The sequence below is a fragment of the Hypanus sabinus genome, chromosome 4 (assembly GCF_030144855.1).
Source record: "Hypanus sabinus isolate sHypSab1 chromosome 4, sHypSab1.hap1, whole genome shotgun sequence".
Lineage (NCBI taxonomy): Eukaryota > Metazoa > Chordata > Chondrichthyes > Myliobatiformes > Dasyatidae > Hypanus > Hypanus sabinus.
In genome coordinates this window covers 74,976,150-75,001,241 of record NC_082709.1, presented here as the reverse complement: position 1 = coordinate 75,001,241, position 25,092 = coordinate 74,976,150, and the positions used below count along the sequence as shown (strand labels likewise).

General features: G+C 41.7%; 1 protein-coding gene across 1 annotated transcript in view; it reads left to right on the top strand.

Annotated features, from left to right (window-relative positions):
* The window catches only part of lancl1 (LanC antibiotic synthetase component C-like 1 (bacterial)), a 100,443-nt gene extending 79,445 nt beyond the window's left edge, over window positions 1-20,998 (top strand). The window contains exons 6-9 of the mRNA XM_059967442.1: window positions 141-323; window positions 7,162-7,338; window positions 9,965-10,037; window positions 19,979-20,998. Coding sequence (XP_059823425.1) covers window positions 141-323; window positions 7,162-7,338; window positions 9,965-10,037; window positions 19,979-20,055 — 510 coding nt within the window. The 3' untranslated portion in view covers window positions 20,056-20,998. The remainder of the gene's footprint in view (window positions 1-140; window positions 324-7,161; window positions 7,339-9,964; window positions 10,038-19,978) is intronic.
* Window positions 20,999-25,092: the final 4,094 nt, after the last annotated feature.

Below are 25,092 nucleotides of genomic sequence, written 5' to 3'. Positions count from 1 at the left end.
TTATCTGACAGGTAATGATTTAGCAATTTATCCAAAATTATGCATACAGTCTTGAAATTAAGGAATGACTATTTCAAATCCTGATTGCCACTTTAGGAGGAAAACTCTTATTCCTATTGTTCTCTTTTTCTTCTCTTTAGCCAGAGTTGGGGATTGAACAAGATATACTCCAAAATATGGTGAAGCCCAGTGTGGATTATGTATGTCAACTGAAATTTTCATCTGGAAATTATCCTCCATGTATCGGTGAATCCAGAGATAATCTAGTTCACTGGTGCCATGGGTCACCCGGAGTCATTTATATGCTCATACAAGCCTATAAGGTATTCTGTGACTACAAGTATCATGAATAAAATCTGCATTATTGATTATATTTAACATTCTTTGCAGAATAGGTAAAGGTATTTGTCCTTAATTACAACATTGACAATAATGTTCTGTTTAATGATCTAAAATAATCTTTTGTGATTAAGATCATTCTATGTTTGGACTAAAAAGGTGAAGGCAAGTGGGGATAGTACAGAAATTATGACTTGAAGGTAAGCCATAATCGTACAGTAAAATAGATTCAAGGGGCCATCCAGCTTATCCTTTGAACTCTTGAAAACAATCTAATTGGAAATACAAACAATTTTAAATAGTGACTTTATGTTATTTACATTATTCTCATTTTAGCAAGATCATTTCAAGAGTTAAAGAAAATGTTTGTTTATATTAATTTGTTCGTTACACTTGAGGCAAATATAACTTTAAGTAAACTTGTGTTTGTAGCAAAGATCTACCCATTGATTGCTTTGTCAACTATAGTTTTAACCAAATTAAGTTGTAACATAATCATCAGTAATTCTCAAAAATATATTGATTTGAGCTTGGATTGGGGAAAAGCCACATTAAACATCACTATTTTATAACCTGATAACTACAAGCATCAAATACTAAAGCTCAACGGAAATGATCTGCCATTCATTTTGATTTGTTATATTTTCCTTTTAAATTTACTTTTCAGATAGAACATCATTATTTTTGCGTTGTTTTATGATAAATGACAACTTTTTTTTAATGAGCTGCATTGTGACAGCCATGGAGTTGGCACTCTGGAAGGTGGCTGAAGGTGAAAGGATCCCTCTCTTCCAAGAGCATCTCAGGTTTCCTGTAAATAAGATGTGTTCCCATCAACAAGCATAGCTTTAAGAGAAGCTAATTACATGAAGAACAAAGGAATTAAAATTATGCAGAGTTGGATATAATGAGAACAGTCTCATGTGATGTAGAGATAAATATCATATGTCCATTTCATCACTGTATATTTTATGTGCTCTATAGGCCTGTTGTTTTGTATACAGATTTATGGAGTTGAAATTTTTCCACAGTATTATAGTTAATGCCACTCAGATCAGTGAGCTATAGATTCATAGCTAGCATGACTTGCTGAATTGCTGGTGTTGTGGATGTGGATAGAATGGAAATACATACATGTATAGCATTTTCCCACAAAAAAGGAAGGAAAATGAATGAACAGTGTTTCTCTGCACTGTTTTTATTTCTGCCTCGCAAGCCTTTAGTGTGGCCATGGACATGCCAATTATTTAACTTCTTGGTTGGAGCTGCAAGCTGCACCAAAGGCAGAGTGAAGAGTAAAAAAATTTCAAACATTGCCTTATCCGCAGTACAAACTATCAGTTACCATCTCCTTAAAAACTGTAATGGGAGCAAGACAGGCGAGAATAATGTGCTACTAGCTATGCATCTGTATGGTGCTACCCAACCAGCTCAACTTATTCATGAAAATACGGCATCCAGCTATCAGGAGGCAGTGCAGCCCAATAACTAAAATAAACTGTTTTTAACACTGAGTGTCTTGCTCCTGGATATTAGCAACTTTAGTGAGATACTGTACCATTTCCTGTTTGGAGCCTCCAAAGTAAAACAAGATGTGTAAAGATTGTTTACAAAAAGCTCTGCAGTTGTGTGAGTCAGGCTGGATGGGCCAATTAATTTTTTTCTAGTCCATAATTGCTGTACATTTGGTAACACATCAGGAAATTTTAAATGGACAAGTGAAAGTGACAGAAGTGCTCAAGCTTCCTAAAGCCAGTGATTGCAACGTGAGCTGACAGAAAGATCAGTAAACAAGGAAGGATGGAATGTGAACAAGGCTTTTAAGACATAAACAGGACAATACCACCTTTGCCTAGGAAAGTGGCATACATATCAAATCACTGCTTTGAGGGTATATTGTGCAGGTGGATGTCTTTTGTTGATGAGCTGGGTAATAGGATAAGTGCTTTTAAAATACAAGAATGAGCTGTATCAAATAATCGCATTCAGAGAGGTTAAAATCATTGGTCACCCTAAAGGACTCTCAGAACAAGATAGAGATGTGTTACAGTTGATTGGGTGATAAAGAAGGCATATGACATACTTGCCTTTAATAGTTGAGGCATTACGTTCAATAGTTGGAAGGGTATGTTGCAGCTTCACATTATTCTGATTAAGCTGCATCCGCCATACTCCATTCAATTCTGATTCCCTATTATAGGAAAGATGTGGTGGCTTTTAAAGGTGCAGAAGAGTTGTACCAGGAAGCTGATTGGATTAGAGGGCTTATGCCATGAGACATTAGACCAACTTGCATAGTTTTTTCTGAAGTTGGAGAGGCTGAGAGGAGACCTGATCTTATAAACTTCCATAAGATTATGAGGAGCCTATATAGAGTAGGCAACTGGTATATTTCTCCCAGGGCTGGAATGCATATGGCATGTATTTAAGGTCAAAGGGAGTAAATTAAAAGTAAGTGTGAACAAGTTTTTTTTTAAACAACTTGCCTGGAATACATTGCCAGGGATGGTATGGAAACAAATAGGATAGAAGCAGTTAAAATCAAAATCAAAATCAGGTTTATTATCACTGGTATGTGACGTGAAATTTGTTAACTTAGCAGCAGCAGTTCAATGTAATACATAACCTAGCAGAGAAAAAATAAATAAATGAATAGAATAAATAATAATAATAATAAATAAACAAGTAAGTCAATTTTGTATATTGAATAGATTTTTTAAAAGTCCAAAAACCGAAATAAAACGTGAGGTGGTGTCCAAAGATTCAATGTTCATTTAGGAATCGGAAGACAGAGGGGAAGAAGCTGTTCCTGAATCACTGAGTGTGTGCCTTCAGGCTTCTGTACCTCCTGCCTGATGGTAACAGTGAGAAAAGGGCATGACCTAGATGCTAGAGATCCTTAATAATGGATGCTGCCTTTCTGAGACACAGTTCCTTTTAGATGTCCTGGGTGCTTTGTAGGCTAGTACCCAAGATGGAGCTGACTAGATTTACAACCTTCTGCAGCTTCTTTCGGTCCTGTGCAGTAACCCCACCATACCAGTCAGTGATGCAGCCTGTCAAAATAGTCTCCATGGTACAACTATAGAAGTTTTTGAGTGTATTTTTGACATGCCAAATCTCTCCAAACTCCTAATAAAGTATAGCTCCTTAGATAGGCACATGAATGTGCAGAGAATGGAGAAATAAGGATATTGTGTGGGCAGAAGGGATTAGTTTAGTTAGGCATTTAATTACTAGTTTAGTTTTTCACAGTGTCATTGATTGCAGGGCTTGTTTCTGTGCTGTACTGTACTATTCTATGTTCTTTTATTGCAGAACCATTCATGAGAAAAAGGTGTAAGTAATTCAGAGGACTGATGAGAAGTAGACACTACTTGGTGAAAGTTTTTGACAGAATGGGTATGGGAATGCTTCCATCTCAGGAGAACAGAACTGGAGGCTGTCAGTTAGAAATGGTCACTTAGAAATCCAGTGGTGATTTCAGAGAAAACCTCTTTTGATGATGAATGGATAAATGGTTGAAGTGAATAGTAGGTAGAGTCACAGAGCAATGTAGCGCAGCTACAGGCCCTTTGGCCCATTGGATCCATGCCAACCACTGTACCCACTCAGCTAGTTCCAAATTCCTGCAGTCTGTCCATATCCCCCTCTGCTCTGCTCCTTCATGTACCTATCAAAGTACTTCTTAAATGATACTATTGTACCCGCTTCAACCACTTCCTTTGTCAACTTGTTCTAAATATTCATCAGAGTCAGGTTTATCATCACTGACACAGGTGAAATGTGTTATGTGGCAACAGTACAGTGCAAGACATAAATATACTGTAAATTCCAACAAGTAAATACTGCAAAAGAGGAATAGTGGGGCAGTGTGCATGGTCCATTCTGAAATCTGATGGCAGCAGGGAAGAATATATTCCTAAAACAGAGTGTTGTATCAGGTCCTGTACCGCGTCCCTGATGGTAGTAATGAAAAGAGGACACATCAAGGATGCTTTCTTGAGGCGTCACCAGGATGTTCTCGGTGACAGAGAGAGTTGTGCCTATGTTTGAGCTGGCTGTGTCTACAATTCTGTGCAGCTTCTTCCAACCGTGCACATTGGAGCCTCCATAGCAGGCAGTGATACAACCAGTCAGAATACTCTCACTGTACATCCATAGAAATTTGCTAGAGTTTTTGATGCCATACCAAATCTCCTCAAATTCCTAATAAAGTTTTGCTGCTAGTGTGTCTTCATGATTGCATGAATATGTTGTGCCCAGCATAGATCCTCAGAGATGTGGACTTGAAACTGCTCACCCTTCCCACTGTTGACCCCTCAGTGTGGGGTGTGTATTCTCCTGACTTCCCCTTCCTGAAATCTACAATCAATTTCTTGGTCTTACTGATGTTGAGCACAAGGCTGCGGTTGTGAGAGGACTCAACCAGCCAATCTATTTCACTCCTGTGCACCACCTTGTTGCCATCTGAGACTCTGCCAACAACAGTGGTGTCATTGTCGTATTTGTAGATGCCATTTGATCTGAGCCCAGCCACACCTTCGTGAGTGTAGAGAGAATAAAGCAGTGGGTTAATTACATATCTTTGATAATCAGGAAGGAAAAGTTATTTCCTTCTGCCTGAAAAGCTTTTCCCTCAAGTCCCTTTTAAATCTTTCCCCTTTCACCCTAAATCTATGTCCCCCTAGTTTTGAATTCCCCTACCTTAGGGTAAAGACTGTTAACATGCACCTTATCTATGTCCCTTCAGCCTTCATCCTAAGGAGTAAAGGCATAACCTGGCTAATCTCTCCCTACAGTCCAATCCTCAAGTCCTGGCTATAACCTCAAATCGGTTCTGTGCTCATTCCAGTTTAACTATATCTTTAAATATTTATTTTAAAAAAGCGTTGGCCAGATAGGGAGAAGGAAATTGGGGAAGGACGAAACATTTCTTGAATAATATTGTTCCTTCAAAAGGGCAGCAACCATACTGCCCAAGAAGAGCAGGGTGTGCTACCTAAAGGACTGCCTGCCAATAGCTCTCACATCTACAGTAATGGGTTACTTTTGAGATTTGTTTCTGGCTAGTATTATGTTGTGCCCGAGTGAGGCTCTGGACCTGCTACTATTTGCCTACTGCTGCAACGGATGCAATCTCCATAGCTCTCCACTCTCTTTGGAGTGCCTAGACAACAACAAAACGTATATCAAGCTGATGTTATATTGATCATAGCTCGCCATTCAATGCCATCATCCCTTAGTCTCTCTTAGTATCTTAGCGCTCGGTGGAGATGGTGCTTGGTGTCGGAGGGCTGGTCGGAGGCTCGAAGTTTTCGGACAGACTCGGAGTTGGCTGTGGTCAGGACTCCCAAAGTGCTGTATCGGCAAGCTGCGGCACTGGAGGTTCATGGCAGTAAGAAGTTTTTCTTCCTTCTACCATCTGTGTGAGATGATGGGCTGTCGGGACTTTGAGACTTTCTTTTAAACCGTGCCATGGACTGCTCTTTATCAGATTACAGTATTGCTTTGCACTGTTGAAACTATGTGTTATAATTATGTGGTCTTTGTCAGTTAGTCTTTTATCAATTATGTTATTGTCTGCACTGTTGAAACTATATGTAACTATGTGGTTTTGTGTAGGTCTTGTAGCTTTAGGTTTGTCTGATGGGTTTGTAGTTCCTTTCCGGGGAACGTGCTAAGATGGTAGCGTCTTATATCAATACGCAGCAGCCTCTCCGGACTCTGGATTGGGGGTTACCAAACGTTATGTGGTTGTTCTTGTGTGGTCTGTTCTGTGCTTTTTCGTGATATCATTCCAGAGAACATTGTCTCATTTTTTAACTGCATTGTATTTGTGGTTTATAAATGACAATAAACGGAATCTGAATCTGAAATTGAGTGGCCATTGTTCAGATCCAGCAATAATATGTTCATTCCTAACAATCAAAGATGCATACTTAGCCCACTCCTCTATGCTGTCTGCACTCATGAGTGTGTCACTAAGCAGAGCTCAAATGCCATCTATTAGTTCTCAGATGACATCCCAGTTGTTGGTAAAATCTCAGATGGTGACAAGGTGGTGTACAGGAGTAAGATAGATCGGCTGGTTGAGGTGTTGTAAAAACAATCTTGCACTCAACATCAACATTACCGTGGAATTGATTGTGGACCAAGGGAAGTCAGGAGAACATGCATACTCATTTAGGGGTCCGCAGTGGAAAGGGTGAGTAGCTTCAAGGTCCTGGGCATCAGCATCTTGGAGAATCTATCCTAGGCCCAATACATTGATGTAGTCACATAGAAGGCACGCAGGCATCTCTACTTCATTATGAGTTTGAGGAGATTTGATATGTCACCAAAGACTTGCAAATTACTAGAGGCATATAGTTGAGTGCATTCTAAATAGTTGCATCACACACTAGTATGAAGCCTCCTATGCACAGGATCATGAGAGGCTGCAAAGGACTGTAGGCTCAGCCAGTTCCATCGCAGACTCAATCCTCCCGCCATTGAGGACATCTTCAAGAGCTGATGTCTCAAGAAGGCGGTTTCTATCATTAAAGACCCTCACCATCTCTTTTCATTACTACCATCGGGGAAGAGATATTTTTATTTATTTTTGTAACTTCTAGTATTTTCTGTCTTTATACTGTACTGCTGTTGTAAAATCACAATTTCACACCATATAAGTTGATAATAAACCAGATTTTGATTCTGAACATTGTCAGCTATGAATTGAGTTAAATAACCAGATTTAATGGCATCCTTTTGTAATGTGTGCAGGTTTCCTGTGGCTTTGTCTGCTTTCATTTAATCTGTTCTTTAATTTGGCAATAGATGTTCAAGGATGAAAAATACTTGAAAGACGCTTTTGATTCCACTGAAGTAATTTGGCAGAGAGGACTGTTGAAAAAAGGATATGGACTATGCCATGGGCCTGCTGGGAATGCTTATGGATTTCTAGCTATGTTCAATCTTACTCAAGATAAGAAGTATTTGTACAGAGCCTGCAAGGTATGTAGTAGTGTCTATTTGTGGGGAGACACACCAGACATTCCCAACACATTACTGTGGCAGCATGGTGGCATAGTGAATAGTGCATTGTTTTACAGCACCAGCAACTTGGGTTCCATTCTCACGGCTGTCTGTAAGGAACTCTGCTCACTGCTGTCTTAGAGTTCTTCCTGTGACTGCATAGGTTTCCTCTGGGTGCTCCAGTTTCCTCCCACATTCCAAAGGTTAATTAGTCACATGGGTGTAACTCGGCGGCACAGATTTGTTGGGCTGGAAGGGCCTGTTACTGTGCTGATCTCTAAGTAAATGAAAAGAAAATGCTTAAATATAAATATGTTAATATGTTACTCACTTGGCACTTCAACGTATTTACAGTTGGCACACTTTGGTCTGCTTTATGTTAGCTGGAAGCTGTGAGAATTGAACTGTTGGGAAAAAGAACAGGAAAGCAAAACATTTTAATATTTTGTTAGCTTCCTGGTGGCAGCGCTGGGGATCACGTTACATGTTGTTCTGGCACTGAGCACTATTTGTTGTGAGGAAACGTAGATTGGGAAGATAATTTGCCTATTATATTCTGGGATTACAGTTAACAAATAGAAGCTTGTTCTGCTTTTTCATTGAGCATAGAAAGTTATTTTGTATCTGCACACCTTTACTAACGTACTTCATCACCTATGAGATGTGAATAACATTGGTGAAAGTGATTTGGTGCAGCATAGTGCTGCACACCTGCACAATCTGCAAATTGTCACTATATTCCAGTCTTTGCTGAGAGGATCCTCAACAAAGTTATCACCAGCATTATAGGACATTAAAAGAGAATTTAATGTAGAAACATAGAAAAATCTACAGCACAATACAGGCCTTTCAGCCCACAAAGCTGTGCCAAACATGTCCTTACCTTAGAAATGACCTAGGGTTACCCAAAGCACTCTATTTTTTTAAGCTCCATGCACCTATCCAGGAGCCTCTTAAAAGACCTTATCGTATCCGCCTCCACCACTGTCGCCGGCAGCCCATTCCACGCACTCACCACTCTCTGCATTTATATATAAAAAAAATCTCCTCTGTACCTCCTTCCAAGCACCTTAAAACTATGCCCTCTCGTGCTAGCCATTTCAGCCCTGGGAGAAAGCCTTTGGCTATCCACACAATCATTGCCCCTTATCATCTTATACATCTCTATCATGTCAGCTCTCATCCTCCATTGCTCCATGCAGAAAAGGCCAAGTTCACTCAACCTGTTCTCATAAGGCATGCTTCTCAATCCAGGCAACATTCTTGTAAATCTCCTCTGCACCCTTTCTATGGTTTCCACATCCTTCATGTAGTGAGGCGACCAGAACTGAGCTCAGTACTCCAAGTGGGGTCTGACCAAGGTCCTATATAGCTGCAACATTACCTCTCGGCTCCTAAACACAGTCCCATGATTGATGAAGGCCAATGCACTGTATGCCTCCTTAACCACAGGGTCAACCTACACAGCAGCTTTAAGTGTCCTATGGACTCAGACCCCAAGATCCCTCTGATCCTCCACACTGCCAAGAGTCGTACCATTAATACTATATTATGCCATCATATTTGATCTATCAAAATGAACCACCTCACACTTATCTAGGTTGAACTCCATCTGCCACTTCTCAGCCCAGCTTTGCATTCTACAATGTCCCGCTATAACCTCTGACGGCCCTGCACACTATCCACAATACCCCCAACCTTTGTATCATCAGCAGATTTACTAACCCATCCCTCCACTTCCTCATCCAGGTCGTTTATAAAAATCACCAAGGGTAGGGGTCCCGGAACAGATCCCTGAGGTACACCACTGGTCACCGACCTCCATGCAAAACATGACCCGTCTACAACCACTCTTTGCCTTCTGTAGGCAAGCCAGTTCTGGATCCACAAAGCAGTGTACCCTTGGATCCCATGCCTCCTTACTTTCTCACTAAGCCTTACATGGTGTTCCTTATCAAATGCCTTGCTGAAATCCATATACACTACATCTACTGCTCTTCATCAAGTGTGTTTACATCCTCAAAAAATTCATCAGGTTTGTAAGGCATGGCCTGCCTTTGACAAAGCCATGCTGACTATTTCTAATCATATTATGCCTCTCCAAATGTTCATAAATCCTGCCTCTCAGTATCTTTTCCATCAACTTACCAACCACTGAAGTAAGACTCACTGGTCTATAATTTCCTGGGCTATCTCTGCTCCCTTTCTTGAATAATGGAACAACATCCACAGCCCTCCAATCCTCCAGAACCTCTCCTGTCCCCATTGATGATGCCAAAATCATTGCCAGAGGCTGAGCAATCTCCTCCCTCACCTCCCACAGTAACCTGGGGTACATCTCGTCCAGTCCCGGATGCTTTCCAAAAGCTCCAGCATATCCTCTTGCTTAATATCTACATGTTCAAGCTTTTCAATCCGCTGTAGTCATCCCTATAATCACCAAGATCCTTTTCTGTAGTGAATACTGAAGCAAAGTATTCATTAAGTACCTCTGCTATCTCCGGTTTCATACATGCTGTCACATGTCCATTCCACTGTCACATTATTATGTATCTTTGTTTCATGTTTAATGCATTTCCTCTAACTGAAGATATTTGGTTTTAAGTTTGCAGAATGGTGCCTTGATTATGGGAAACATGGGTGTCGGACACCGGACTCTCCTTTCTCCCTCTTTGAAGGTAATAAGGGATTAGAATCTCTTTATATCTAGAATCTGCTTTTCCTATTTTGTTCAACCCTTTCTCCATCATTTTACTATTTTTCTACATATCTGTAAGTAATAAATTCAGATTCCAGTATGGAAGTTTTTCCCTGTGTCCTTGTTTCTTTATCCTTGTATTTTACAACTGTGACCCAAGGAAAAAAGGCCTCCAACAATTCACTCTGTCCAGACCCCTGTCATTTTGTATGTGCCTATGAGATCGCTCCTTACTCTTCCTTTTTGTTTCCTTAGAGAAATTACACACAGCTTGTGTAATCTGCCCTTGGACCTGTCAGTTCCTTATCTCAGGAACCATTTTCTTAAATCTTTTTGGACCCTCTGTAATGTTTTCACATCCTTCCAATAATGCAGTCACCTGAATTGTGCACTGTTCTAGTTTAAGGTTCCATATAACTTCCTTGTTTAAACAAGCTCAAGGAGAAGAGGCACACGTTCAGCTTCTGACTTACGAAAGGAAACAGTAGGGATCATTATGCCCAAATTGCCATGTCACCTTGATTGATTTGTGAATGCATACCTACAATCTCACTGCCCTTGCAATCTGTCCAGAAACAATGGCCAAGTGCAGCAGGGATTGCAAGGTAGATAGCAAAGACAGTGAGGAGTTTGCATGCAGATAGCATATTGCTGATGATTGACTGATGACATGGAATGGCATGACATTGACAAACCTCACAGTGGAGAGTGCCAGGTTACATCATGGCCTGGTTTGGAAACACCAATGCCCAAGAACAGAAAAGTCTACAAAAAGTGCTGGACACAGCCCAATCCATCACAGGCAAAAATTTCCCCATCACTGAGAATATCTACAAAGAGCACTGCCACAAGAAAGCAGCATCCATCAACAAGGACCCCCATCATCCAGGTTATGCTCTCTTCTCACTAGTACTAATTGGACAGGAGGTACAGGAGCCTTAGCTCCCACACCACTAGGTTTAGCAATAGTTATTACCCCACAAACATCAGGCTCTCAAACCAGTGTGAATAAAACGCTGACCATTCATCAATAGAACTAGGTTAGGAAATTAATGATGCAACTCATAATTAATCGAAGCTTGCACTTTATTGTCAGTGTACAAACAACAACATAGCTATGTTGACCCAGGGCTGACAACTTAAAACATAAATTTTGCTATTGCTCTACCAATACTCACTCAGACCGCTATCCCAATTTACCACACCAAAATAAGGGATCTCCGATGGCCAGATGATTGACCCCATCTTCTCCCTGTCCCTGGCATAGGGGTTCTTCCTTGCAATGGTGATTCTCAGGAAAAAGTTATCACTGATAGTGCACTTGCTTTTATATTCATTCCTTATCAATGCAAACTTTGCCTTTCACTGTCATTAGCTGTATGTCACTTGATTGACCTTTAATACCTGTTTATTGGGTCTGATGCAAAAATCACAACTGGTAATTCATGGCTCTTTGTTCTCTTCAGTAACCAGCTCGAGTCATCCCAGGCAGGCACAGACCCCAACATTCACAAACCTGCATGTTATATTGTATCAAAGAACACCTCACAAATAACTTCTTATTTGGAAATTGCCTTTAGTCTAACAGATTACCCAAAGCACTTGTGTATACTTTAAAACACTAAAAGCCAAGCAACTTCATCTCACAAAATGGAGGATGTAAAATAGTTCCAAAAATGGCAGCCTCCATCTCCAAGCACATGGCAAGAACAAAGACAGTTGATTTGTCTGCTTCCATTGTCCTTGACCGTATTCCAGTTTGACGTTTTCTTCCATATTTTAAATCTGTCATGGTCAACACTTCATTCACCACAACCTATGGATTCACTTTTAAGGACCCTACAACTCATGTTCTCAGAATTATTTATTTACTAATTTTTTTATTTTCACAGTGGCTGTTTGCCTCTCTTTGTTTGTGTATGATTCTTCATTGTATTTCCCTTTTCAGCTATGAGTGCCTGCAAGGAAATGAATTTCATGATAGTATACTATATCTTGACATGTATGTACTTTGATAATAGATTACTTTGAACTGGAATTAGATCTTTGATATGAAATTAAAGTAATAATCTGAAGCAAATTCATTGATGTTCAGATGAACAAAAGTTACTGTAATTGTACTTTATTTGGGAGTGAATGAACAAGGGAGATCTTGGTGATCATTTGTCAACTGTGCGTTTAGCTTTATATAGAATAACTAGGTGTCCCCCCCCCCCCCCCCAAACATGCCTTCGAGGATGGTCCTGCTCTATGTCAAGACTTTGACCTGTGGGCCAGTTCTGTCTGTTTTCCATAATTGTTTTAAAACTAATAGAATTGTGTAATATATTTGTGATCACTGGATTCAAACTGGCTCCCTACTGCCACATCAGTTACTTGACTCTCCTCGTTCTGTAAGAGGAAGTCTAGTGTTGCTCCTCTCCATGTACTAATGTTCCTCTATATATTGTTTGAGGAAACTGCCTTGGGTGTACCATACAAGTTCCATCCCATCCAGGCGTTTTGTGCTCTGGGTGGCTAGTTGAAACCAAGAAAATGTAAACCTCTCACTACCACTACCCTACTATTCTTATTGTGCAATTTTTCAACAAATCTGCTTCTCAAGTTCCTCCTAACTACTGGGGGCGAGGGCTGGAGTGGGGGGTCAGATGGGAGCATTGGTCATCTCTTATATCAAGGTGACTATCCACTTCTTATTTGATGATCCTTCAAGAATATCCTCTCAGATATGTCCTCCCTTATCAACAAGGCAAGTTACCAGGTGGGAGGTGGTGCAGTCAGTGTGTTTTAATGGATGTTGGTGAATATTCTGTCTCTTGAAATGGGGACAGAGACATTAGGAAAGGGGGGAGAGATGTCAGAGATGGACCCAATGAATTTGAAGGCAGACTGGAAATTGGCACTTGAAATTGATGAAATTAACAAGTTCTGCATAGGTACAAAAGGCAGCACCAGTGTAGTCATCAGAGTAACAGAAAAGGAACCGGGAGTAGTGCAGGTGTAAGTTTGGAACATGGATTGCTCCATGCAGTCAATTAAAAAGGCAGGCATAACTGGGGCCCATGCACTTGCCCATGGTGACATCCTTGGTTTGGAGTAAGTGGGAGGAAAGTTTGAGTCAGATGCAGATTGGTGGATCGTTTCACTGAAGATGATTGAATCTTCAGCCAGCCATTTCAATTTGACTTCCCATTTCCACACTGACATGACTGTCACTGGTCTCCTTCACTGCCATATCAAGACTAAATGTGAATTATAGGAACAGCACATCATATTCCGCCTGAGCAGTCTTCAGTCTGATGCATGAACACTGAATTCTCAAACTTCTGGTAACTATTCCCATTGACCCTTTTATATTCCTACTTATCCAACAGTTTCTATCACCATATCTTTTACTCTCCTCATTCTCTCCATCACCCATCCACTTCTCCCACTAGCACCTTCCCCATCTCCCTCCTTTTATTCAATTGCTCTACCTTACTGTCCCATCTGATTCAATCCTCTTCAGCCCTTTGTCACTTTCAACTATCACCTCCCAGCCTCTGACATGATTCCCACTCTCCCCAGCCTCCCTCACTTAGAACCACCCATCATTGCCAGTTCCTGGGCCACCCTTACCCTCCACATTTTATATTGGCCATCTCCCCTCTATCTTTCAGGCCAAATGAAGGGTCTTAACCTGAATTGTCAACTGTCCATTTCCCTCCATAGATGCTGCCTGACCCAATGAGTTCATTCAGTGTTTCGTGTAGATTTTGTGGTAGATTGTGTTATTTGTGTAAATTTGTGCCAATTCCAGCATCTGCAGCCTCTTGAGGCTCCAAGGGGATACATGTTAGGATTGATTTATTTGCTATACAATATGGCATGGCCTTATTGAAAAACCTGAATTGCAAAATACAATTTTATTAATGGTTACTGCATAGTGAAGGTAAGGTTTGTATCGCTGTTGTGAGAGGGCTATTTGAGTTCAGAGGTTCAAAGGTTCATTAATTGTCAAAGTATGCAACTCTGAAATTCTTTTTCTCCAGATAGCTGTGAAACCAAGAACGAAAAGAACAGCTGTATTTCTATGCTTTACTTTTATTGTCACCAAACAATTGATACTAGTGCGTACAATCATCATAGCAATATTTGAATCTGCGCTTCGCGCTCCCTGAAATACAAATCGAAGTAAATATAATAAAAATTTAAATTGTAAATCATATTTAGAAAATAGAAAAGGGAAAGTAAGGTAGTGCAAGTCAGGTTCGGATATTTGGAACGTACGGCCCAGATCCCAGTCAGGATCCGTTCAGCAGTCTTATCGCAGTTGGAAAGAAGCTGTTCCCAAATCTGGCCGAATGAATCTTCAAGCTCCTGAACCTTCTCTCAGAGCGAAGTGGGACAAAAAGTGTGTTGGCTGGGTGGGTCGTGACCTTGATTATCCTGGCAGCACTGCTCCGACAGTGTGCATGTAAAGTGAGTCCAAGGATGGAAGATTGGTTTGTGTGATGTGCTGGGCTATGTTCACAATCTTCTGCAGCTTCTTCCGGTCTTGGACGGGACAACTTCCATACCAGGGTGTGATTCACCCTAGAAGAATGCTTTCTACAGTGCACCTATAAAAAAATTAGTGGGGGTTTTAGGGGACAGGCCAAATTTCTTCAGCTTTCTCAGGAAGTAAAGGTGCTGGTGGGCCTTCTTGGCAGTGGACTCTGCTTGGTTAGACCAAGTCAGGTCATTTGTGATATTCACTCCGAGGAACTTAAAGCTTTTGACCTGTTCCACCTGCGCACCACCGATATAGATGGGGTCGTTTGGTCCGCTACTCCTTCTGAAGTCAACAACTCCTTCATCTTGCTGACGTTGAGGGATAGGTTATTGTCTTCGCACTATACCACCAGGTTCTTAATTTCCTCTCTGTACTCAGACTCATCATTACCCAAGATACAGCCTACAATTGTGGTGTCATCAGCAAACTTATATATTGAGTTTGATGGAAACTTGGCTACACAATCATGGGTGTACAGTGAGTACAGCTGGGGGCTGAGTACATAGCCTTGTGGGGCACTGGTGCTCAGAGTGATTGTAGAGGAGAGCTTGTCCCTTATCTTTACAGCCTGGGTCCTGTCTGTGAGGAAGTTGAAGATCCAGCTGCAGATCTGAGTGCTAAGACCCAGGTTCTGGAGCTTAGGAATCAGTTTATTTGGAATGATGGTATTAAAGGCAGAGCTGTAGTCAATGAAAAGGAGCCTTACATATGCATCTTTATTCTCCAGGTGTTCTAAGGAGAATGTAGTGCCAGAGAGATGGCATCTGCCATTGACCTGTTGCTCCGGTAGGCGAATTGCAAAACGTCAAGGTTGACCGGTAGGTTATGGTTGATGTGTGCCATAACTAATCGCTCGAAGCACTTCATAGCAATTGATGTCAGAGTCACAGGTCGATAGTCATTCAGGGATGCCACCTTGCTTTTCTTCGGCACCGGGATTATCATTCCCTTCTTAAAACACGAGGGGATCTTAAACTGAAGCAGGGAGCAGTTGAAGATGTCAGCAAACACTCCAGCTAGCTCGCTTGCACAGGCCCGGAGAGCCCGTCTCAGGATGCCATCTGGGCCCATCACCTTTCTTGGATTTATCTTCAGGAAGGCTCTTCTAATGTCTTCCTCGGTGACGATGAATCTCGCTGCCACCAGATCCGGTTCATCCAGAGGGGGCGGGACACTCCTCTTCTGTTTGAATCTTGCATAGAATACGTTAAGTTCGTCAGGAAGAGAAGCACTACAGTTATTGATATTCCCAGCCTTTTCTTTGCGCCCAGTGATCTCATTTAGACCCTGCTATTGTCTACTGGCATCCCTATGGTTAGCCTGGGCTTCCAACTTGGCTCAATATTGCCTCTTGGCGCCCTTAATGGCTTTCCGGAGTTCACGCCCGGATTCCATGTAGCAACTGGTATCCCCGGACCTAAAAGCTGCAGCTCTAGCCTTCAAAAGGGACTGGATGTCATAATTAATCCAAGGTTTCCGGTTAGAGAATACCCGGATCATCTTGCAAGACACACAGTCCTCTGTGCATTTCCAGATAAAGTCCATGACAGCTGAGGCATACTCCTCGAGGTTAGCTGCCGAGTCCTTGAATACTAGCCAGTCAACCGATTCAAAACAGTCATGGAGGACCTCATCCCTTTTCTCTGTCCAACACGACACCACTTTTGACACCATGACCTCCCACTTCAGTTTCTGTTTGTAAGCCGGGAGGAGGAGTACGGCCTGATGGTCTGATTTTTCCGAAGTGAGGTCGTTGGAGGGAACGATAGGTATCCTTGACTGCTGTGTAGCAGTGGTCAAGTATATTCGGGCCTCTAGTGGAGCAGGAGACATGTTGGTATAACTTTGGCAGCGCTTTTCTGAGGTTGGCCTGGTTAAAGTTCCCAGCTGTAATTAGCAAAGCCTCCGGATACCTGGTCTCAAGTTCACTGATGTTGACATACGGTGTATTCACAGCACACTCCACGCCCGCCTGGGGGGGTGGGGGGGAATGTAGACTGCTGTCAGTATTACCGAGGTGCATTCCCATGGCAGATAATAGGGACGACACTTCACTCACAGATGTTCCAGGTCCGGACTGCAGGAGCTTGTCAGTGCCACTGTATCTGAGCACCATGCAGTGTTGATCAGTAGGCAGATACCACCTCCCTTCGTCTTGCCCGAAGACGCCATGCAGTCCATCTGATGGATCGAAAATCCCTCTGGTTGAATGGCACAGTCGGGGGTGCAGGGGAGAGCCAGGTCTCTGTGAGACAGAATACAGAGCAGTTCTGCATCTCCCTCCAGTAGGTGAGTCTCCCTTTAAGATCATCCACCTTGTTCCCTATGGCTTGCACATTAGCTAGTAAGATGGTGGGCAGAGGGACCCTAAAGCCTCTCCGCATCAATCTGACCAGCAGCCCAGCTCTTTTCCCATGCTTCCTCGGTAAAAGTGCATCTTTCCAGGTTTCCATCAATGCAGTGTGTTGTTGGCAGCTCTTTGAGGTTGGTGGACGCGTCCTGCGGGGATCGATCTGCGGGTCGCGTCGTTGGGCGCTCCAGGTTGGTCCAAGTGATGGGGGAGGCTCCGCTGCCACTTCCAACTGTCGGGGGCCCGGGCTGTCGATCGGGTCGGGCCCCGAAGCCGTTACTTAATCCCGGAGGGCCAGGCTGCCGGCTGAAACAAGTCCGTGAACTGAGTCACAGTTGCGGGGGCCTCCGCTCCATCTGAGCCCCAGGCTCGATTTCCAAGGTCGGCGGCGGAGGCCTCACTTCTGGCAGCTGTAGATGGCCACCTACGGTGGTTGGTCCAGAGAAGCGTCTGGGGTACCTTGAGGTCACCAACGTCACTTCTCTGTGGTCGTCTACTTCGGAGAGGTGCTGGTCGGAATGGGCCACATCTGCAGGCGCTCCAACATGGTAGCAGGCCGCGAATCTACGGGAACTTGGTGGACTTCGGACCAGGCCTCGATGATCGGGTCCAGGTGCCGTACAGAGTTGAAGCAATTCTGGCGCGTTGGTGATCTCTAGCTGGGTCAGTAACTTTGCTATGTTGTTGTTGATCTTGCTAGATGTAGCAAATTGGAGGTTTAGAAGGGTTTCTCAGGTATAGGATAGTGTAGAGGGCAGTTTGCTCGGGAGAGCACGCGCAGCGCCACCAGATACCGGCGCCTTCTTAACTACATGATCATCAACCTCCAAATCCCTCTTCCCCACACAAAAATCAAACAAAAACAGTGCAGGCACATTGACCTCCAAATCCCTCTCCCTCACACACAAAAAAATGTGGAAGATCAGACAAAAACCACAGAATAATAAAAAAACTGAGACTGAAAAAAAGTCTATAGTCCAAGTCCATATCCATTACACAGAAAATCTGGGTAGCATTCTCCGGCCCCTGCAGCAGGCCTTTCGCTGCCCGTAGTAGAGCGATCCCATCAGTGATCAAAAGACAATTTCCCCTCTCTGGCAGCAAAGCTGTCTCCCCTGTCCAGCAGCAGAGTAGTCCCACTAGCGATCAAAAGGCAGGCAATCAGCACGGGCCTTTCACATTCACCTCAATGTTTCAATCTCCCTCTTCATTTTAATCGGCGAAATAGAGTCAAGCACCTGCTCACGATCCACAGCCTTCTCACCACAAGGTTTCCACATGCTGCCTCTTCCATCTGGAATCCTCTTGGAAACTGCAGAGTGCTGAAACACTCAAACAATCTCCAAACTGCAAATCATCGGCTCCAACAGTTCCAGAATCTCATACCAAATTTTTAAAAAAACAAACGTAAGGTATACTTAAACCATAAAACAAAGGTAAAATATATGTTTTCATGATCTATCCAGAAGATGTCGACTGAAGGAGAGTTGTACGCAGGCACCATCTTGACTAGAAGTCTGTCCTGGAAGTTGCTGATACTGGATGAATTTTACCTGAAAACAGTGCACTAACTTGCACAATGTGCTGGCTGTAAGCACACAAGCCAGCACATTGAAAGAGAGCTTTGAGTAAATGCCAGAGATGACCTGTGGCTCAGCAAAGTCATGTGCAGGCAGTCAGTTCACACTTTGTTCTCTGGGATGCCCCTAATGCAAAAAAACTGCGTTCTACTTTCTACACTCTGGTGTGATGTTGCGAAAAGCTCCGGAAGGAGCCAGGCACACATTTGGATGATATGATGACACTGATGCTGTGATCCTTGAGCTGGTCGAAAGTTGCAGTTGTGACCACAGAAATTAGCACATTTCAGTGATGACATCCACGCAGGAACAGGCTTCTGAAACACTGCTCATAACTGAGATTCAGGAGGTGGATTAGTCCCAAAACATCCTGAGTGATTAAAGCCTGCTGCTGACAACTGCTGCTATCTCAACTCATTCTTTGTGCCTCTGCTCATTCTCAGAGTTGTATTCACTTTCAGCAAAAAAAAAGCTATTTCTGTGCCCCGAACATGAGCAAGTAGTTTCTGAAGGTTTAAAGTCAACCAAATGTTTTACAGCACTTTTCCTATCAAATTTTGAAACCTGAAGCTACAAAAGAAATGTAGAAGCAACTAATACTCAGCTGAAGATCACTGCTTGGGGCAGTGGGATCCTTCTTCCTATTTAAAAGCATAAAAACACAGACGGAAGTAGGAATGGATTATTTGGCCCCTTGAGCCTGCTCAATGTTCAATAAGCTCATAATTGATCTTTCACCTCAGCTCTGCTTCCTTACTCTAGACCATTTCCCTTGACTCACTTGATTTACAAAAATCTGTCAATAATTTCCTGAATATATTTAGTGACTGGGTTTCTTGGATAGTAAATTCTAAAAACTCACCACTCTCTGGAGTCCAGAATGATTGACACTTCATTTTGAGACTCCTGGTGTGAGACACAACAGTAGAGAAAGAATGCAGGCCCAGGATGTATAATCTGCAGTCACCTCACCCAACCCAGGAATTAAGCTGATGAGATCTTCACTGTATCCTTTTATCACAAGTGTAGCTTTCCTTGAGTAGCCTGACCAGACCTGTACACCTGTATTCCAGAAGCCCACTCACCCGGACTGTATGTAACTGAAGTAAGACATCTCTGCTTTTGTTCTCAAACCCTCTTATAGTAGAACATTGAACAGTACAGCACAGGAAGAGGCCCTTCTGCTCTACTGAACTAATTCCTTCTGCCTTCTAGAAGTCAACATACATTTGCCTTTCTGTTTGCTTGTTGTATCTTTATGTTCTGTTTAGTATCAAGGTTAAGAGAAAGCGTGGAGTTAAATGGTGGCAGTGCATTTTAAAAGGAATTGAGAAATTAATGTCTTTTACAAGTAATTTTGATATATCCATGTCTCGTGTGTTGCAAAAACAATGCAGTTTATTTTTCTGATTATCAATTGCTAAACAGAACTAATCATTTTGTTAATTTCATTTAAGGAATAGCAGGAACCATTTACTTCCTTGCTGACATGCTGCAGCCCACAAAGGCAAAGTTCCCTGCGTTTGAAGTATAAATCTTACATGGTATGAACATAAGCTATTGGATGTGATACAATCTTCATATTGCATGTTGCGTATTTTTGTTTCGGGTGTGGAACATACTGCCAATGGAGAGATTCACTTAAGCCATCAGTAGCACTCCTCTGCTAACTCCAATGTCTTAAGAGGAATGTAGTGAAATATTTCTCTTTTCTGTACTACGGTGTCTGCCAGCCACAGATGTCATGAGTTCTCAAAGCTTTGAGTAGCCATATTATAACAGTACTGACAGTGCTGCACATTTAATTTGTTTAAAACCTTTGTTTGATGTATTTATCTGAAACATAGTAACAAATTAAAACAGGTGTGTACAGTTTTGTTTCGTATATTTAAGTATTTTTGTCACCGTTTATTATAGCTCTATAATCTTTGAAGATCAGTTGCCCAATAAGGCAAGTCATTTTATGAAGTATGATAGTTGATTGTTGAAAACCAAGACACGTGAACATATATTTCAAAAATGATGTGGAAAATGTAATAAAAAAACATGCCACTCAATTACCAACATAAAATACATTATTTTGTGATTGTAGCAATCTTAAAACTGGTATTGAGAACTGGCCAGTGAGAAAAAGCTATCGTTAACCTGTGCTATTTTTGTATTGATTGCTCTGGTTTATCCTGTTGTTTGCATAACAAATATATTGTTTGCATTCTATAAATGTATTGTTCAACTTTGATTCAACATTGCTGATGTTAAATATTAAATTTCTGGCATGATGTGAGAAGTATATAGTTCCATATTTACTGAAAACTGAGTAACTGCTGGATATGGATAACCACCTAACTGTGGGATATGGCTTCCTTTCTACTCTACATTCTGTGCTAAGTTGTTGATTTTATCTCAAAATATATGACTTAATTGAGAGAAAACAATTTGCAAAATAACTTGTCAATAGAAGCAAATTAAAATTTCTTCAAATACATTGGTTGTATATTCTGCTTCTTTTGAACTAGATTTTACTATCTTACAGGCGTGAACTATTCTAGGGTCCAGTGTTAAGTCCTAAGTGATGTGGGGGAGAAGTCTTTCCTTCAACTCTTCTGGAAGTCAGCTGTCCAAGCTGTTGGGATTTTGACATGTTTTTAAATTATTTTACCATTCAGAAGTATTTAAAGCTATTATAAATATGTAAACAATTAATATTTAAAATATTTAATGTCAAGCAAAAACTTTCAAATAATTAGAAACATTAAGTTTTTATTTGTGATCCCTTTATCTCGGATTCCGATTCAAGATTGTTTAATGTCACTTCCAGTACACAAGCGTAAAGAAGAACGAAATAGTTGTTAGTATAGATCCAGTGCAGCGCAAAAATACACAATTAAGATAAAGAACACAATAATAAAAAATGCAATAACTATAAATATAAGATGGCTTAGATATCTTATAAGCACACTGTATATCAACTGTCCATAAAGTGATGCTAAGTATAGGAGGATCTGTACATAAGGTGACTGACAAGAAATGAAGTACTGATGGTGGGGTGCGTGGTGAAGTGGATTAGGGGTGGAAGTGTTGATCAGCCATACTACTTGGGGAAAGTAACTGTGTCTAGTGATCCTGGCATGGATGCTACATAGCCTCCTCTCTAATGGGATTGGAACAAACAATCCATGAGCAACATGGGTGGGATCCTTCATGATATTGCTGGCCGTTCTCCACCTCTGTGTGGTACCAGCAGCCCCACCCCCAGCAATGGGGTCACAGATCTTTATTCAATAGCACATTCCCAACACTGTGGAAGAGTAGGGTTGCCCACTTGAATGAGACTCTTCCAATTTAAATAGGAAATTGACTTCTGTGAGATATTGTTACAGGTCAATGATTTTTTTGTAATTCCCTCAGCCAGGCACTTCCTGGGCTCTCTTCTCATCTCGGGATGAGCTGATAGGTATCTCAGAACAATCTTCTCTATGGCTACAGTATGCTCAAGATGTTTCTAATAATTATGGGCATGTATGTGTCCCACTCACATGCCCATAATTTTTCAAGTCCAGTATTGGCAACTCTTGCAATAGCATCACTGATACCTTTACCTTCTCATCTCATCACCACCTGCCTGCCTGTACTTGAGATTGATCCTCTGTTGAAGTTCTCATTCATCCTGCAAGGTGGTGGTACAGAGTTACATAGCAGTGGTACAAATCATGCAGGCTGTACTGAATTGTGTTAAGTTTTTAAAGTGTTGTTGCACTAGCATCTATCCACGTGGCCAATTAATTAATTCTTGGAGATATTTTAGGGATCAAGATATGAAATGGTGGTGTAGATTGTCCAGATCTTGCCGTCCTCCTGAACCACAGCGATGATATAGCTGTTTGATTCAATTTCTAATGTAACCAGGATGGAGAGGGCTCTGAGTCTTCTCATTTCCTTGAGATGTAGGAAGAGGCTTTTCATTCATCAAGATGGTATTACTGCATATGAATGCTGCCTGTCTCCTACCAACCAAATGTGATTTACCATGCTGTTTCTTTATCCAATTGAGCATCAGTAAAACTGAACAAATCATTCCAACTATTGTATAAGGAAAAAATCATTGCTAGATCAGCTGGATGTACACTAAAGACACCAAGGGCATTCTTCAATGAAATCCTGGACATAATTTGTCCCTTTTCTCTTTGTAGCCTGGCCCTTCTCTACGCCTCCACTGAAGAAACCATGTAATGGTGGATTTCATTTTCATTATAGTGTAAAGCTCTGTTGCAGCTGTGTAAAACTGCTGGGGCCATATTAGTAAATAGTTTATTATTGTTACATGTAATAAGATACAGTGAAAAACTTCGCATGCCATTTGGACAGATCATTCCATCCATTAGTACATTGAGGTAGTACAAGAGGATAAATAATGGAATGCAGAATATAATTTTTGCAGTTACATAGAAAGTGCAGTGCAGGTAAACAAATAAAGTGCATGACATGATAGAATGAGAGATCAAGTGTTCAGCTGTATCATACAACAGGCCAGGTCAGCAGGGTAGAAGCTGTCGGATCATTCTCAGGCTTTTGTGTCTTCTGCCTGATAGGACAAAGGAAGATCATCTGGGTGAAAGGTTATGTCGGTGCTCTCCCAAACCAGGGGTAAGTGTAGACAAGGTCAGTAGAGGGGAAACTGGTTTCAAGGATAGATTGGGCTGTGTTCAAAATGTCTTGAGGTCTTGAAACAGAGCAGCTGCCATACAAATCCATGATGCATCCAGATGGACCACTTTATGTACTGCATCTGTAAACAAATATAGTAGTGTTTGTGGGGACATTTCTTCTGATGAATGTATTTGGAGTACTGTGTCCAGTTCCGGATGCTGCATTACAGGAAGGATGTGGAGGGTGCAGAAGAAGTTCACCAGCATGTTCCCAGGACTGAAGAAGATAAGGTGAAGTTGGACACGAGGTTGATTCCTCTGGAGTATCAGAAGCTGAGGGGTGACCTAATAGAAGTTAATAAAATTATGAGAGGCATAGTTAAGATAAATAGAGTATTTTTGCCTGGGTAGAAATATATACTAGGGGACATAACTTTCAGGGGAGGGGGGGGGAGGTGTTTCTTTTTTTAATACAGAAAATGGTAAGTGCCTAAAACAAACTACTGTGGAAGTGGTAAAAGCAGGTACGACAGCAATTTTCAAGAGGCATTTAGACACACAAATAGGCAGGGAATGGAAGGGTATGGATCATGTGCAGACAAATTGGGGCACAGTAGCGTAGTGGTCAGCGTAACACTATTATAGCACCAGCAACCACTGCTGTCTGTAAGGATTTGGTATGTTCTCCCTGTGACCGTGTGGGTTTCCTCCCACATTCCAAAGACATACAGGCCAGGATTCTCACAGGCAGATCAGCACATCTTCACTAATCTGATTTGATGCAAATAATAGATTTCACTATATATTTTGATGTGACCTAGTTAAGCGTGTTTTTAACATCTTTATAATAATACTGGTTTAATTTGATACTCTGCTTGGCACAGACATAATAGGCTAAAGACCATAAGATATAGGAGCAGAATTAGGCCATTTGGCCTATTAAGTCCGCTCTGCCATTTCATCATGGTTGATCCATTTCCCTCTCAACTCCAGTCTCCTGCCATTGAACACTCCTCATATCATAAGGCTTTCAATCCCAGAATCATCCTTTGAACCCTCTCTACGGTCAGCACACTCTTTCTTAAATCAATACTCCGTGAAGCCTCATCAGTGCCTTATAAGGCCTCAACATTACATCTTTGCTTTTATATTCTAGTCTTCAAATGATTGCTAATGTACAATGTCCTGGGTATGTTACTCAAAATGGGGTCTTTGGTATGTTACGAGTAGGAATGCTTCTTTGTCTGATAAATGTTTCTCTCGCCATTGTTTCGCTTTAGAATGGCTGATATGGTAATTGTATTCATCTGTTAATCAATGGGGAATGTTATTGTGTTTTGTGAGGCTGGGAACTTGGGGGAGGGGTTGCGCGGGCTGGGGAAAGTGGACGTGCGCTCGGAAGACCACCGGGGAGTCTGGGGTGGAAGACGTGGAAGTCGGAGGCAAGCGACGAAGGGTCAAATGGTTTGATGGTTGAGCTCCAACGAGTGCACTAAACAGACTGAACTTTGATAAGTTGGCACCTTTTGTTTTTTTCCTTATATAGATATATATATAGTATTGCCTAATACTCTTTTAATCTTAGTAAACTCTTTAAAGTGTAATTCATAACAGTATTTGTTGTGGGTTTGATACTGTTGGCGGGCGCGAGGCATAAACTCGATTCTCACAGCACCTGCGCGTACGGGAGGTGGGTTGGTGAGTGGCTGGATCTCCATTTCCCCTAGACATATACCAGCCTTTTGGGTAAGTGTTACACTAATATTGCATTTGCCTTCCTCACCACCTGCAAATTAACCTTTAGTGAATCCTGAAAGAGGACTCCCAAGTCCCTTTACACTTCAATTTTTTTTTAAATTTTCTCTCCATTTAGAAAATACACTTTTATTTCTTCTACCAAAGTGCATGACCATACACTTCCTGAC